We start from the raw sequence: 17,499 nt of genomic DNA, 5'->3' as shown, positions 1-17,499 counted from the left end.
GTATAAACTTTTACTTCGTTTTAATTTATGTATTAGATAGATTGAGAAAGAATAGACCTTCAAAATCCAAATTAAACTATAAGGTATACGTGTATGCACTAATTGCTGGATAAGTAATATTAACATGAAACTGATTAATGTTAGTTTGAAAACATGAATTTACAGTATATAATACTTGTTGAACTAAGATGAATGAAATAATATTTTTCATAGGAGCTAAACTCAAAAGAAGATTCCCCGGAGGACGATGAATCTGTCAGTCTTTTGAACAGGTATGATTTAGATAAATGATATTTCCATATAAGTGATACAACGAAAATAATATGTTAGAAAAATTTCAGAAGCACTTGTAAATATCTTGAAAATTATAAAGGTATCCATTTCTTTTGTTTGGTGTAATTCTATCTTCTTCAAGGATAACAGTATTGCAAGTAATAAATATTTTGTAGCCTTTTTCCGACGTACATCAATCTGATGCAATAAAGTTCAAATTAATATTCAAAGCATGAAATACAATGTTCATAGCCAGAAGTAGCGGTATAACGGAAAAAAAATTGCACTTATTTTTTAATGATTAATGGGCCCCCGTACCCGAATGATTAAGATCGATGTCCTCATAACACCAGTATGGACTTGAAACCTTGCTTTGGGTGCGAATTATTTTCTGTGAGCCATGCAGTTGGCCTACGGAAGGTCAATGGGTCTACCCAGGTATCCGCCCAGAGGTCTTCCTTTATCATAAAAAGCTGCAAAATTCGCCATATGGTCAAAATTATGTCGGTGTCACTCTCAGATAGAAACATAGAAACCCGACGAAAACAAAAAGGGTGTAAATTTTACAAAATGATTCACTGAATATTTCTTTGTTTAACTTAAATTCGTAATAAATATTTCAACTGCTTGTAAGCTAAAGTATCTTTTCATTTCAGATATTATCGACCTGTCCCGGCCAGGAGGAGTGGAGATGTTCTCATGTTAGAGGATGATGAGGAAAATGAATATACCGAAAATTTTACGGTTGTTTGAAATCCTCTGTAGCGAAAACTTGAGATGAAGGAGATATCAGTGTGTCTGTGGAAACAGTTCAAATTACCGATATAAGGGATTTCTCGTAATTCCATTATGAAAATATGTGTAGTGTACTCAACGCAATTGTGAAAGGACACAAAATTTTGAGGGGAACCTTTCACAAGCAGTTTATGATAAAAATGCGGTTTCCCCAAAATCTGCTGTTCGTTGAAATCCATATTATTAGAAACAATGGCTACTTATTTATACGAACCGTTATATTGGTATACATTGATGGTCGTTTAACGTTTCGCTTTTATTTGACCTAATGTATATAGAAAATCTACTAACAAGTTTTAAATGGAAATATTTCAGCTTTACAGAGTCAAATCTGATTGCTAACTCTGCAGCTTTCTAAATGTTTACGGGCATATACGCAGAATAGTTTGTAATTTATCAGACGGGTTGTTGTTTAGCGCACCTGATTTTTTTCATTGAGGCTATATAATTCTTCAGGCCCACAGGGTCCATAAAGGTAGCCTACTTTTTACACAAACCAATTTCGTTTACTTTATCATTAAGATCTTATTCGGAAAGGTGTTTTTCATCATATCCTATTGACATTATTGACAAGCCGCGCATCCAATTTCTCAACAAGTACCTGCATATTGTTTAATCAGGGGGTTAAGATTCTGAAGTATACTTATGAATAAAGAAATTAATTTGTGTGTAAAAATATTACATATACTTTATGTATTATCTACTTCAAACTGATTCTAAAAAATGAGACATCCCCAAACTTGCTTCAACATGGACATTTTTATGACGATAGGGCATGTTATTTGTTTGATGACAGTTAATGTTGTTCAGCAAGGGAGGACAAAATATTAAAGAGAAACAGTGTGGGGAATATGTGAATCAACTTATATATATGTATATTGTTATATATTAGACAATTAATAAGGTTGTGATGTATCAGTTACTTCAATTGTATTAATTTTATTCTAACCATAAAAAAGTCTTATTCTAAAAGTATGTCTAGTGTATTCGCAGTGTTTTGGAATAGGTCAGACATAGTTATGAATCATTGCGAAATTTGCAATTTGAACGGTTTAAAATAATTTTGTATATTGAATGCGTTTTCATAATGTTGTATTCTGAAATTCTGTAAGTTACGCTCATGATATATTCAGTATTATCAAATGTCTACCCTTACCCTGCTAAATTTCTATAATGAACTTGTCCGTCTTTCAATTTGGACGGAACCATTAAATGTTAAAAGGGGTGCTTTCCAAAATGATACTGACTGAATAGCGAACAGTACAAACCATGATCAGCATACTCGGATGTGCATGCTGATCTTGGTTTGCTCTGGCCGCAAAAGCAGAATCACTTGCCGCCTGCAGGGTAAGGGTTAGATGTGACAGTATTAGGTGATATAGGTGACACATGAAACAATGGAGCTTCACAATATGTATTATAGAAAGCCAAAACTGTCAAAACTTGATTTACTAACATATGAATTAAGAGGCATACTATTTCATTGTAATTCTTTCGGTATCATGTACATTTTTCCATTTAAAAAATCTGCTTCATAGAGGAATATTATAGTCACTTAAGTCTTCAAACTATTAGCATCAGAGCAACATATCAGATTAATTCAGAATATCAGAATTGTCAGTGCTTAAAAACTTGCTGCTTATGCAGGTGTTTTTGCCTAAGACTTTCTGCGGAAAAAAAACGTAAATTTGAGAGTGTGCATTTCATATTTATCTAACAAGCTTGCATTCGCACAATGTGTTTCACGTTTAACGGTCATGTTTACCGGTTGTAGCTCTTGCAGCTAGACCTTTACACAAAATTTTTTCTAAATATCTAACATTGCAGTAATTAGATGTAATAAATGCAGCATTGTATATACGCACTTCATTTAAGTATTCAAGAAAATGTATATAATTATAAATCATGTTATTGCTGTAATTTGCTGAATTGTTACTGTTGCGGTGATATTTTATACTTTTTTGCAGCTAAAGAGATTGTTAATACTTTATTACTGTGACATGTATTTTATTATGTTTATATATCAAATTTCTAATCTAATTTGGGTTATATTCGCAAAGGTGTGTTTCCAGCAAATAAGGCGGCGACAAGAAATAAGAATGATGATACCTGTATTAACATTTGAATTGATAGCAAACCATTGCAAAACTTAAGAAAATGCATTATGATGAAAAGGTTACATACAATTATCAAACGTTTACGGACGTCCAGAAAATGTTGATGTTGAATTCTAATTTCATATATTTATGAAATATGTCACCATTTCATTTTAAGTTATTGATACTTGTATTAAACAGCTTCTGTTTTAATCAAAAGAAATGAAAACACAAATGGTTTTAGTTCAAAGGAAAATGTCCAGTCTGACAATTATCTGCCCTTCAAGTGAATATATTCATTTTGAAGTCAAAGACTGATGTCCCAGAGTCGCGAATTCAACCCAAATTTTTATAAAAATTTATTTGCCTTACAGGCAGGCAGCGCAAATTCAATTCTAATGTTCACAATAAAAACCCAGTTGCCTTACCGACTGGCAGCATTATGATTCTGTCCAAAGAGAATTATTTTTCGGGTTTGAGAACTCGGAGTTCAAGGCAGCATTAATTGGCAATACATTTAACACGTGGAGAAAGTGTTAGAACAATGCAATTACTTCATTTTGTTTCTTAGTTACTAGTACTCGGCATCAATTCATTTTCATAAGTGTATTAGATATATTTTACCTTTGTACAAAATACCAAACTGATAAACCTGTTGTTAATAAATAGATTAGCTAAATTTCATTGTACACATACCATGCTGTTAATAAGACTTTATTTAAGTAGTAATTAACTCGTCGAACTATAGTATGAGGTTGTAACATGTGAGACACGTTTGGCTTTGGTCAAGTGTTCTATGTATCATTATTACTTATTAGATTGAATGTTGTTCTATTGTTGCGAGATTTATTGTGTTTTAAACGGCCGTGTTACTTATATACAAAATCTATAAAATATCTTTATTTGTTTCTGACCTTTTCTTGTAATATTATGGATTGTTGATATTTTAATTTTTTTCATTGCCTACAAGGCCGAAATGGGTCGTGCAATTAAAGAAGTGTAAAATCCTAGTAAAATGGCTCGTGCAATTAAAGAAGTGTATAATCCTAGTAAAATGGCTCGTCGTGCAATTAATTAGAAGTGTATAATCCTAGTAAAATGGGTCGTGCAATTAAAGAAGTGTATAATCCTAGTAAAATGGGTCGTGCAATTAAAGAAGTGTATAGTCCTAGTACAATGGGTCGAAGTGTATATTAATCCTAGTAAAATGGGTCGTGCAATTAAAGGAGTGTTATAATCCAAGTTAATGTATTTTTCTGAAGTTCTTAAGCCTTTCTAGTCGTTATTGCTAACTGTATTTCTTACATTTGTCTTTCTTTTTATATTATTTATTTATGTCTCACAACATTTTACATGAATACATAAATGTCGTATATTACTTTGTGTAAAATGAGTATTAAAACAAATCGCACGTAGATATATGTTTGAAATGGTCATTAAGATAAATGCAACTTTATAAGAAAATGCAAGAGTGTTAAGGTACTTTCTGACATATTTTCTATAAAAAAACTGGTATACGTAAGGCAGTCTTACCTTTAGAAAAAGCATTTCATTAGTTTTCTTATCCATTCAGCAATTTCAAACCAATATGTGGTGTTGACAAGTTACGTAAAAGTCATCGTATGCTCTAGTCAGCTCACTCATATCTCTACAAACAATTACTCATGTCAGCTGACTTCTGATGATTTTCATTGTTTTTGATACACTGATTGATTATTTTTACTACACGTGTAAACATGTTTTTTTACTCTCCCGTGCGTCCTTTTACAAAAAGTAATTCACGAAAAATGGCTTCACATGTTAATGTTATATTCTCGTATTTGTCTAGTCCGCTTGTGATCATTTGTTTATTTATTAAACATTTTAATAAACCATTTAATTTTCTTTTTCTAATGCTCATTACCTTGCTAACGGTTCTAGCCGGATTTAAAGCTGAATGCTTGTTTTATATGTCACTGCTTCTCCCACTTGTAATACAAAAATGACCTGCATGCTTGGTCTGTAACCTTAATGTAATTCGACGGTTAATCATATAACCTATCGCCTGTGGTTAGGTTGACTCATAGATTTAAGGGGAGTCACTCGGTGGAAAAACATCGAACACGCGGCGTTGTTTATTTCTTAAACTTTCAGATCTTATCTTGAAAAATTTGATGGATGGTATTACAGGATCAGAATTATTCGGTAGTTGGCACGATTATGAAGGTCCTGAACCCGAGCAACATATGACGAGCCGAGTTTACAGAGACAAAATGCAGGTCATTTCTACTAACAATATGTATATATTTTTACAGTATTAATTCAAACATGCAGTGCTTATATTATTGGTTTTCATTATTTTTAATGTGAACAATTGATTCGTTCTGAAACGCCTTGACATTACATTTACAAATAAGAAGTCTAAGCACAACCCTACGTTACGTGGACTTTAGCTGGATTTTCTACCTGTAATTATAATCAGACCGAGCTACTTTCATTGAAATCTGATTTTTTTTACTGATTTAGAAAAAAATTAAAAAGAAAATACTTCACAAAAATATTCATCGTAAAGGATGTTTCAAGATAACACAAATGCTTCAGGTTTGAAAATCCACCAAAGTTGATTTAAAATTGTCCCCTTTATGGGCGATTTAATTGTGCACAAGTCATGATATGTAAATGAATAGGCCTATTAGAAAGGATCAGTTTTTCACCTATACATGTAGGTTTATAATACTGTGGTAGCAATCGGATGGTACCAACATGAAGTTCCAATACGTGTAAACTGTAACATAGCATTTCGTGTTTGTCAAATAATTATTAAATGTACAAAGCTTTTTGTTGTTTTAATATTTTGTGAAATCCCGTTATAGACATACATACATATACAGTGATATTTACGCACCTGTTATCAGTTGTTCTTAAAGTAAATAGGTGTATAAAGAATGCCATGCATATGTTTATTAGTCCCATACTGGTTGAAAACTAGTTTCGGGGACTATAGGAATGCGCTTTTCCGTCCGTCATTCTGTCATTCCGCCCGTGCGTCCGTCCGTCCGCAATTTCGTGTCCGGTCCATAACTCTGTCATACATGAAGGAATTTTCATATTACTTCGCACAAATGTTCCCCATGATGAGACGACGTGTCATGCGCAAAACCCGGACCCCAAGCTTAAAGGTCAATGTCACAATTTGAGGTTAAATGTCAACAGGGCTTTTTTCCTGTCCGGTCCATAACTCTGCCATCCATGAAGGGATTTTAATATTACTTGGCACAAATGTACCTCATAATAAGATGATGTGTCATGCACAACTTTCAGACCCCTAGCTCAAAGGTCAAGGTCACACTTGGCAGTCAAATTTTAACATGGCATGAACCGGGTCTGTTTCGTGTCCGGTCCTTAACTCTGTCATCCATGAAGGGATTTTAATATTACTTGGCACAAATGTTTCCCATGATGGGATGACGTGTCATGCACAAAACCCGGACCCCTAGCTTAAAGGTCAAGTTCACAATTTGAGGTCAAAGGTCAACAGGGCTTTATTCCTGTCCGGTCCATAACTCTGCCATCCATGAAGGGATTTTTATATTACTTGGCACAAATGTACCTCATAATAAGACGATGTGTCATGCACAACTTTCAGACCCCTAGCTCAAATGTCAAGGTCACACTTGGCAGTCAAATGTTAACATGGCATGAACAGAGTCTGTTTCGTGTCCGATCCATAACTCTGTCATCCATGAAGGGATTTTAATATTACTTGGCACAAATGTTCCCCATGATGAGACGACGTGTCATGCACAAAACCCGGACCCCTAGCTCAACAGTCAAGGTCACAATTGGAGGTCAAAGGTCAATAGTTTTTTTTTCCTGTCCGGTCCAGAACTCTGACATCCACCAAGGGATTTTAATATTACTTGGCATAAATGTTCCCCATGATGAAATGACTTGTCATGCGCAACACCCAGAACTCTCGCTTAAAGGTCAAGGTCACACTTGGAGATCAAATTTAATGGGACATTTTTCCTGTCCGGTGTATAACAGGATTTGAATATTACTTGGCACAAATGTTCACCACTATGAGAGGGAGTGTCATGCGCAAGAACCTGGTCCCTAGGTCGAAGGTCAAGGTCACACATAGATGTCAAAGGTCAGATACCAGAATGACTTTGTCTGGAACACTTCTTCTTCATGCATGGAGGGATTTTGATTAACTTGGCATAAATGCTCACTATCATGAGACGGATTGCTGTGCGCAAAAACCAGGTCCCTAGATCTAAGGTCAAGGTCACGCTTAGGGGTCAAATGCCAAATTCAGGAATGACTTTGTCCGGAGCATTTCTTCTTTATGCATGGAGGGATTTTGATGACACTTGGCACAGATGTTCACCACCATGAGGCACTCTTGTTTTTTAGAATTATGTCCCTTTATTTTTACTATAAATAGCTTATATTGTAACTTACTTATTACAGGCCGTAGGGAAGAAGCAAGACCAGTTTTTTGTAATACAACATGCATGTTACATCCAATTTTTAGGTGTATTTTGACCTATCTCTACCTGGTAAAGAGTTTTATGTGGACTTATATGGATTTTTTTACTATAAATAATGTTACCTTTTTGATAATCGGCCAAAAAATGCTATATGAAAACAACTATAGGGTTTTATAATTATATACAAATTTTAATCCAAGTCTTTTGTTTATAACATACTGTATATATAGTACAATATTGTTTATACATCATTGACAGATATCAGTTCATTATGTTATACTGCAGTAGAGAAAATTAGGTGCCTTCCAGTAGGGGACTTTGTATTGCATGGCAATACTTCATTCACTTGTTTGTCTTAGAATGAGTTATAATCAGTCTATTTTATGAAAATTTGAAATGTTGTTTGAGGTCCTCCGTTGCCGAGTGGTTAAAGTCGCTTACTTCAAGTCACTTGCCCCTCATCGATGCGGGTCCGAGCCTCACTCGGGGCGTTGAATTCTTCATGTGAGGAAGCCATCCAGCTGGCTTACGGTAGGTCGGTGGTTCTACCCAAGTGCCCGCTCGTGATGAAATAATGCACGGACAGGCACCTGGGGTCTTCCTCCACCATCGAAGCTGGAAAGTCGCCATATGACCTATAATTGTGTCAAAGTGACACAATTAACCCAACAAAATTAAAAAATAAATTGTTTCCAAATAAAAAAAAAACAATAAACAAAAACTAAATTAAATATTAAGTATATCCTAAACAAAACAACATTTTGGGTTTCTATGTTGGTTTCACACCGATACAATAATACGGAGGCCCGCTATTTGGAAACAAATGTAATTGTCGGCTCATAATATTACAGTATACAGCTGTATATAGCTATATAACACTACTTAGTGTATTCATTCGATATTAGGTCACAGGAACTCAGAAAGTTGATTGTCTTCAACTTTCCAGTGATACGGTGAAAGGACTGACGGCTGACAAAAGCTGACAAATTTTATCATTTAGACTAAAACAATGCATAAAACCTGTGAAAATTCCTTTTGACAGCATAGAACGCAACCAAGCAACGTAATAGCAGACTCGGTTTGAAAAAATCTGTCCTGAGAAATATTGAAGTGTGTAACACCCCTCAAGCCCCCTAGCACCTGCTAAAGCGTGAATTTCAGTTGAGGTGAATGCAAAGGGCCAGAGAACATAACAACACTGAGTCAAAGCACGAGGAGTCTTTTAACAGCCGCCATGCATACGGCACTTGCTGTTGTGATAGTTAATTTAAGTCTGTGAAAAGATCCTTTGGAAGCATAGAACCAAGCAACATTATAATAGACTCGGTTTGACTGAATAACAATCTTGAATACTTTTCAATAAATTTGTCACATATCTTTCTAAGCGTCATCATAATCCATGTGCACTTCAGACCACCAATGTTTCATTTCCTTTCGTTCTTCCGGAATTACAAAACCTTGTCCGTCATAGTTTTTTAACATTGGCATGTCCAAAAGAAGTGGTCGATATTTAACAAGAAAATACGACTGTACTTTAATTGCGTTCTCGGAACCCTCTCGTCCAGCAGATTTTGTCACAATAATGTCTCGTCTCTCGTACAAGTGAGGATGTGCTTCAAGTTTATCCAAGCTTTTCAGTCTTGTTTCGTCAACCTCATATAATTCTCCTTCAATATTCTGGAATGAGACACATTAAATAAAATATTCATTTTTTTGCAGTATTTCCTTGTTCACTGATGACTATAGAATCAGACCAAACCACATGTATATACGTAGGTCATAATTATGTGTCCGTTCCATTAAACTGTTTAGTTTAAACATATTTCTATCCAGAAAATCATGAAATATTTACAAAATAACATTTTAGGAATTGGACAGAAAGCTATATTAGCTTAGGGTTGTCCTCTCCTTAAACTTTAGCTGTTTACCTCAACCAGCCTGTACTACATGTATAAAATTGAAATAAACCCATTTAGAAGCTATATTCAGTTTTATGATATCTTTCAAACAGATTACTCACATGACCTTTTCCTGGTGCATATAACATGAAAGGAACGTTGTATCTGGTTGCAGTCACAAGCGGGAATTTCTCCTCTGTAGTTGCTGTTCCCCGTGAAATACAAAGTCCATCTGTTTTATTTTCGATTAAGTGATGGTTCGGTAATCCACTTTTCAAAGTTCCATATACAAATATGAGAACAGTCATCGTTTCAGTTTAAATGAATAATGTAGTCTTATTAAAATAAATAATATGTTTGTCAATTGAAATTGCTAAATCAGGAAGTTCTATCAATAACCATATTAAAACGTGCACTGTAATATTGACATAAAAATTGAACATGTGTTATCTTATCCCGTGTAAACTTATGCACTTGTACTACTTAATACACACACTATAATTATGCAAATACATGTACATTGTAACAGGCCCGGTACCAACCTTTATCATTTAGACTTCAACTGTGTAAATGACCTGCAAAGATGACATACATATTTTGTATTATACCAGCTGATGTTCTATTTTGACGTCTGGTAATTATCGTCTGCTGATACGAGGCATTTGATTGGAACGCGCCGCTAATAACCAATTATTCTTATTAATGTCATTTTGTGCATGGTTGGTCAATTGCACTTACGGAAATTTACGATGTTTTGTTTTGTAATGAATTGCCTAGATACTATTGCTGCGACCAATGAAACAGTTGTTAGATCTTTTTACGCGGTAAAACGTGCATAAATATGAAAACGATGACTGTTCTGGAGGGGTTCTTTCTCTCGCTGCACAAGCGTCGAGGTCCCTCACTTGCCAATATGTAGGATTCATATACATTTGTTAATATGTAAATTAGTTGGGATAAGACACGGGTTGAATATTAAATGTGATATCTACTTTTGAATTGTTGATTCACTTCAAGGTCTGATCTTTATTCCCCGAGTCGGATTCGAACCCCGTACTCGCATTTCTTTCACCAACTGAACTTGTCCCCTAAACCCCGGCTTAGGAAGGCGGTGCCCGTTACAACATTTACATGTGGGGAATCACATGATCAAAATAATCTGTAAGCCAAAGTTATATTTTGAAGAACAATAAATTTCCTATCATGATTTAGATTAAACACAGCCTAATATACGACTAATGAAAATTGTTAAATTATTATGCAGTTGACAATAATGATAGATATCCTATAATTACAAAAACTAAGGAAAATAAGAAGTCTCAGTTTCTTGAAGTGTTCCAGATAATCAGAAGGTGATTGTGATTGAAATCTATGTAGTTTTAGGATACATCTATGTTGCCATATGATAGAGATCGACTATATTTTAGATTTACAGCAAAAGTTGCTTCAGTATTATCCGATATTATTCATAAATTTATTTTGGTTTAGAGATTATTCTGATCATGTGATTCCCCACAGTGATTTATATCTCCCAACAAATGCTTCTCTCAATGTTAAAATTTCTGTTAGTCTACCTTCAAAGAGAAGTGAAATATTTTCCCGTTGACTGATAAAAAGACAAAAAGTCGACATCTAGAAACTTTGCTGCATGAAAGAAGGACTGTTTGGTAAGTTTAAAACACTTTTCTCTTCATTTTTATTTTTTGCCTGTTAACAGATGATTAACTATCAACAAATTTTATATGTAACGTATTTACGGCGAGCTTCTTTTCGCTTCGTCATTTATAAACAGACTTTGTTCCTGCTTTATTTTTACATTATATAATGATTATCATTTTCAAAGCTCACCCGAACCGGAAATAATTGTGCGGAGGGTACTTTGATTATTCACCCACCACCAAAAGCTAGAAAGTCGCCAAATAATCTATTATTGTTTCGGTGTGATGTAAAACCCATCAAAAATAAAATACAGCATTTGAAATCTCGTATCTATGGTGTTTGCGCGAATATTAACTATTTTCAATTCCTTTTGTTTTCTAAAAACAATAAAAAATACTGAAACTTATCGCTTAATTCTTTTTATTCACATTTGACAACATAATACATGACAGAAAAATAATGATAGTATAACATACTTTAAAAACAACAGTCCTGTCACGGTAAAATAAATGCAGAAGCACTTACTTTATATTAGATACTTTTCGAGCTACTTTTGTTTCGCGACTTGGTCGACATTAAACATCCTTGCGTTGTCAAAATTCGCACTTTGTAGCTAATTTTAATTCTGGATATAATTCGCGAGTATATAATTGGCGTTGAACTTTATTCGCGAATTTATCAGAAAATAAAACCTTCGCTACTTTAACCCTTACCATGCTGGACACGACTGATTCTACCTTTGCGACCAGTGTAGATCATGATCAGACTGCACATTCGTGCAGTCTGATCAAGATCTGCACTGTTCGCCATTCAGTCAGTGTCTTTCTGATAAGCACCCCTTTTAACAGTTAATGGTACTGTTCAAATTGAGAGATGGACAAGTTCATTATAGAAATTTAGCAGGGTGAGGGTTAATAATACCTGATCTACAGTATTTGTTCGCACTATAAACGTTATGAACAGAATAATACATTATATTTCTTCTTCATAACCAGTATGTATTTCGTACCACCACAACGGTGCTGGAACATCACGATCCTTGGGTTTTATGTACTTTTTCCCATCAATCATGTCTTTATAACTGTCATACATTGGTAGATCCAGTAAATGGGGCCTGAAGTTCACAAGAAAGTAAGCTTGTGCTGCAATGTCCTCCCGTGAACTGGGGTCATCTTTGTTTCTGGTTAAGACAACATCTTTTCGCACGTACAATTTTGGATGAGACTCTAATCTGTCAAGAAACGCTAACTGAGCAGCGTCAACTTTATACAGTTCTCCTTGAACATTCTGTAAGAAAGAACTAAATTTGCAAAATGTTTTTTCTTTTTTTTGTGATATAAAAGGGGTTAACTTATACAATAGCTCTTAATCATTTATCTGAGGTTTTTGACGAACGTAACTAATTCAAACAAACTACGGTTACCTAGAATATTCTTGTGTGAAATTATTTTAAACTATGGCTAACAATTTCTGACACGACACAAGGATATTTTATATTGCAACTATATACATTCACGGCAAAGAAAGACCACACCCACTGGTGACCATGTTATTATTACAACATTCTTGATAGGGGGATTTACAACTACTTTAAAGTCGAACAAATGGTTAAGGAGAAGCTGCATGAACATTTTTCTATTTTTATCTCTTGTGGCAATGTTTTTGAACGAGTAATTATTCATGTAATTTAAACTAGAGATTGTTTTTCATGAACCCACCATTTTCCAATCAGAAATTGTAAAATGACACCAATTAAGGGCCATAACTCCAGGGAAAATCACTGAACTATATAGTTCCAACTATTTATACAGCTAGGCTCGAGAGTGATGATTACTGTTAAGTTCGGTGGAATTCAACAAGTGGTATCAGAAATAGCACTGATGATAGAATTTGACAAGAGTCAATAATTAAATCAGAACATGATGATTATATGTACAACTATAACTTATGGGGTTTGATGAAATTCAGCGTAATTGTAAACGGCAAGTAGTGTAAACACAGTAAAATATGACAAATAAAGTGCCATAACTCATAAAGTATGATGAACTCTAGTGTGATGAAGGCAATAATTCTGCTGAAAATCATCGAACCGGAAAATGCCGACGACATACACAACTAGGCTTGGCAATGATCACTTTTGTAAAAATTGGTGTAAAGCCGTTCAGTGGTGTTGGAGAAGTTTCATGGACAAACTATGTGATAGACAGATACAGCTAGACAGACGGACAGAATGACAAACAGACAGACAACACTACCTGCGGGGGATATAATAAATATGTAAATGGTAATCAGGTAATTCTGGAATGGCTAAATAATGTAGACAAAATCGTAGGTATCGCCTTTACTTTAAAAATAAATGTATATAAAAACATTTCAGTTCAATTTGAAATAATTCAATAGTTACATTGCTGAAATTTGCAACTGTAGTAGCGTAAGCACTATAATGTTACGGTATAGGAAAACAGGTAGCTACGAAGGTATGACAGAAGTAAAAGCCGGTTTCCCTTTTAATGTTGAGCGCCAAACAAGGGAGCTTCTGGTGCCATTTTTCACGTCTTTGATATGACGCGGCCGGGGATCGAACCCACGACCTCCCGCACTCGAAGCGGACGCTCTACCACTAGGCATTCGCGGCGGTTTAAACGTTGTTTATTTACACGCCCTTCTACAGTTTAGAACAACAATTAGAATTCATGTTTACTTACGTGCCCTGTTCCTGGTTTATCCAGTAAGTACGGTATGTTATATCTAGATGCCACTACAAGAGGATATTTTTCCTTTGTGTAAGCGATTCCACGTGGTATGCACACACCGCTTGTCTCATTTTGCATCAAATGATAGTTTGGTTCACCGGATTTTAATGTTCCATACACAAATATCAAAAACAACATGATGAACTGTAGCGTAAACTGTTAGTAGGAAAATTGCGTCTTGTTTTATTTCGTTGTACGTTCTAAATATACTGTTTCCGTTTCTCAATTTCAAATTGCTGTTAGTTTACATAGCCGTTATAAAAATGATTTTCCAAGTAAGGTAGAATGATTTATTACATGTTCCGATCTTTCCATAACAATGATTAAATACCTTAGCATGATATGTCGAAATACATTGTCCTCATACAATATTTGATATTAATTACCATATGCAGTTGTAGAACCGATTGTATGATGGAATAGAATTAGCTTAGAATAGTTTTATTATGCAATAAACCTGACAAGATTCATGAGCACAGCATCATATATAATTCATAATCTAAATCATGGTATGGCACGATGACAAAACGTACAAATTGGATATTACTTTCGTTGTCTACATGATTTGTTTTAACGAGAGAGACAGCATGTATTGGATCAAGTAAATTGTTTTAACATAAGTTAGTATTGATATGCATTAATATAATACAAAAAAAAAAAAAAAAATAGAAAGTTGACAAGTAAAGTTCAAATTAAGACAACAGCTGTATGTATTTCACAAATGTACGTCTGCATGAGCCTATACTTGTATTATTTCTTATTTCAATCAAAAGCTTTGCATATATAAATGGAAAAAATACGTACATCATTAACATTTTCACATTTAAATGACTGTAAAAACTTAAACAAGAGGGTCATGATGACTCTGAATCGCTCACCTGAGTAATTGGGCCTACATCCTCTAGAGCGTTAACAGGCTTTTCCTTTGATTTGACCGGGTGACCTAGTTTTTGACCCCACATGACCCAGATTCATACATGGTCTAGGGATCATCAAGATAAACATTTTGACCAAGATTAACGAAGATAGGGTCATAAATGTGGCTTCAAGTGTGTTAACACGCATTTCCTTTGAACTAGCCTAGTCACGAACTAGCCTAGTCATGAACATTTGAACATGGCCTATCGATTATTAAGATAAACATTCTGACCAAGTTTCATGAAAATAGGGTCAGAAATGTGACCTCTAGAGTGTTAACAGGCTTTTCCTTTGATTTGAGCGGGTGACCTAGTTTTTGACCCCACATTACCCTGTTTCAAACATCAAGATAAATATTCTGACCAAGATAAATGAAGATAGGGTCATAAATGTGGCACCAATTGTGTAAACAAGCTTTTCCTTTGATTTGACTTGGTGACCTAGTTTTTTTATCCCACATGACCCAGATTCAAACTTGATCTAGAGGTCATCAAGACAGACATTCTGACCAAGTCTCATGAGTTTCGAACTTAAACTGTGGAGAGATTAATTCTGACCAAGTTCGAGTAAATATACATACTGACATAATGTAAATTGTATTCTTTTGCCATGATTGATCTTAGTGTATTTCTATAAAGTTTTTTATAATTTCGACAGTAATCACACAATACAAAGAAAGTTTGTATGATATTTGCATACATTTACATTTTCTAATTTCGTCTTGGAATAATTTGATCCACGAATGGTAGTTAATACGATATTTTCAAAGCGACAACAAAACACGAGGATAAACACATAACCTCGCTGCGCTGTTAATAGGATTTATGACCACTTACGTACAAATGACTCGATTCTTACACCAGTACTTACGTCTTTCATGGAACTGAGATATTCACTCAGTGCTTCCGGCCGAACAACTCATATTATGGTAGGATATCAAAGAAAATTAAACAAGAGGGTCATGGTAACCCTGGATCGCTCACCTGAGTAATTGGGCTTACATCCTCTAGAGCGTTAACAGTCTTTTCCTTTGATTTAACCCAGTGACCTAGTTTTTAACCAAAATGTCCAAGATTCAATCATGGCGTAGAGATCATCAAGATAAACATTCTGACCATATTTTGTGAAGATACGAGCATAAACGTGGCTTCTAGAGTGTTAACAAGCTTTTCATGTGATTTGAGCACGTGACGTAGTTTTTGAAACCACATGACTCAGATTCGAACTTGACCTAGGGATCATCAAGATAAACATTCTGATCAACTTTCATGAAGATAGGGTTATAAATGTGACCTCTAGAATGTTAATAAGCATTCCTTTGATTTGAATGGGTGACCTAGTTTTTGACCCCTCATGATCCAGTTTCAAACTTGGCCTAGGAATCATCAAGATAAACATGCTGTTTAAGTTTCATGAAGATTTCATTAATTTAGCATCAAGAGTGTTTAAAAACTTTTCCTTTGAACTAGCCTAGCGACCGAATTTTTTACTTCACATAACCCAGTTTTATATTTGGCCTAGGGAGCATTAAGATAAAACGTTCTGTCCAAGTTTCATGAAGATAAGGTCACAGATGTGGCCAGTAGAGAGTTAATAAACTTTTCCTTTGATTTGATCAGATGACCTAGTTTCTGACCCCACATGAACAAGATACGAACTTGACCTAAAGGTCATCTAGTCAAACATTCTGACCAAGTCTCATAGGGTCATAAATATGGCCTCTAGAGTATTAACAAGTTTTTCCTTTGATTTGATCGAATGACCTAGTTTTTGCCCCCACATTACCTATATTCTAACTTGACATAGAGGTCATCAAGAAAAAACATTTTGACCAATTCTCATGAGTTTCAAACTTAAAATGTGGTCTCTAGAGTGTAAACAAGGTTTTCCTTTGATCTAGCCTAGTGAACTAGTTTTTGACTCCACATAACCCAGTTTCAAACTGGGCCTAAAGGTCATCATGATAAACTTTTTGACCAAGTTTCATGAAGATAGAATCAAAATATGGCCTCTAGAGTGTTAACAAGCTTTTCCTTTGATTTGACCGGGTGACCTTGTTTTTGACTCCACATGACCCAGATTCATATTTGACCTAGAAGTCATCAAAACAAACATTCTGACCAATTCTCATGAGTTTCAGTTTTAAATTGTGGACTCTAGAATGTTAACAAGATTTATTTTGGTCTAGCCTACTTACCTAGTTTTTGATCCCACATAACCCAGTTTCAAAACTGACCTAGAAATCATCAAGACAAACATTTTGACAAAGTTCCATAAAGACTGGGTCCAAACTGTGGCCTCTATAGAGTCTTAACAAAGCAAATGTTGACGCACGACACACGACGCCGGACGCCGGACAATGACTGGCCACACTTTTTTTACTAAAAATGTGAGAAATTTCAAAAAATGTTCTGAGAAAGCTATCGCAGAGGTATTAGATGGTAAGTGTATTTATATTTCGTACTTTCGGCGGGCGTCTATTTGATTTGTCACTTACATGTTCAGCCATCATACAAATGCTAAGGGTTTTGGAAAACTCATGTTTTTATTATTGTTTGATTCTAAATAAAATGGTTTAGTCCAATAACAAGTACTTACTTTGCTAAATCCTATTTATTCATAACAACACAAC

At 34.8% G+C, this 17,499-nt stretch overlaps 3 protein-coding genes across 6 annotated transcripts in view; 1 reads left to right on the top strand and 2 right to left on the bottom strand.

Annotated features, from left to right (window-relative positions):
- LOC123560750 (cell adhesion molecule DSCAM-like) overlaps nucleotides 1-4,221 on the top strand; it is a 104,054-nt gene extending 99,833 nt beyond the window's left edge. For all 4 annotated transcript variants that reach the window (XM_053552991.1, XM_053552994.1, XM_053552993.1 and 1 more), the window contains 2 exons: nucleotides 214-272; nucleotides 930-4,221. In XM_053552991.1, the coding sequence (XP_053408966.1) occupies nucleotides 214-272; nucleotides 930-1,026 (156 nt within the window). In that variant the 3' untranslated portion in view covers nucleotides 1,027-4,221. The remainder of the gene's footprint in view (nucleotides 1-213; nucleotides 273-929) is intronic.
- A 3,596-nt stretch (nucleotides 4,222-7,817) lies between these two features.
- Nucleotides 7,818-10,010, bottom strand: LOC123560330 (gamma-glutamylaminecyclotransferase-like). Its single transcript, XM_045352537.2, has 2 exons — nucleotides 9,660-10,010; nucleotides 7,818-9,316 (listed from the first exon to the last, which is right to left on the bottom strand). The coding sequence occupies exons 1-2, from the start codon at nucleotides 9,843-9,845 to the stop codon at nucleotides 9,020-9,022; spliced, it is 483 nt and encodes a 160-aa protein (XP_045208472.2). The 5' UTR covers nucleotides 9,846-10,010; the 3' UTR covers nucleotides 7,818-9,019.
- A 1,465-nt stretch (nucleotides 10,011-11,475) lies between these two features.
- On the bottom strand, nucleotides 11,476-14,510 carry LOC123560331 (gamma-glutamylaminecyclotransferase C-like). The gene is made up of 2 exons (XM_045352538.2): nucleotides 13,902-14,510; nucleotides 11,476-12,483 (listed from the first exon to the last, which is right to left on the bottom strand). Exons 1-2 carry the CDS (start codon nucleotides 14,085-14,087, stop codon nucleotides 12,169-12,171), a joined length of 501 nt encoding a protein of 166 aa, XP_045208473.2. The 5' UTR covers nucleotides 14,088-14,510; the 3' UTR covers nucleotides 11,476-12,168.
- Between the last annotated feature and the right edge of the window lie 2,989 nt (nucleotides 14,511-17,499).

This window comes from Mercenaria mercenaria, chromosome 10, assembly GCF_021730395.1.
Source record: "Mercenaria mercenaria strain notata chromosome 10, MADL_Memer_1, whole genome shotgun sequence".
NCBI classification, from domain to species: Eukaryota; Metazoa; Mollusca; class Bivalvia; order Venerida; family Veneridae; genus Mercenaria; species Mercenaria mercenaria.
This window is presented reverse-complemented; position numbering and strand designations above follow the sequence as displayed.

Coding starts and splice junctions, on each gene's coding strand:
- LOC123560331 (XM_045352538.2), bottom strand. CDS start 14,087: ATGTTGTTTTTGATATTTGTGTATGGAACATTAAAATCCGGTGAACCA. Junction 12,484..13,901: donor ATAAACCAGGAACAGGGCAC/GTAAGTAAACAT, acceptor TCTTTCTTACAG/AATGTTCAAGGAGAACTGTA.
- LOC123560330 (XM_045352537.2), bottom strand. CDS start 9,845: ATGACTGTTCTCATATTTGTATATGGAACTTTGAAAAGTGGATTACCG. Junction 9,317..9,659: donor ATGCACCAGGAAAAGGTCAT/GTGAGTAATCTG, acceptor GTCTCATTCCAG/AATATTGAAGGAGAATTATA.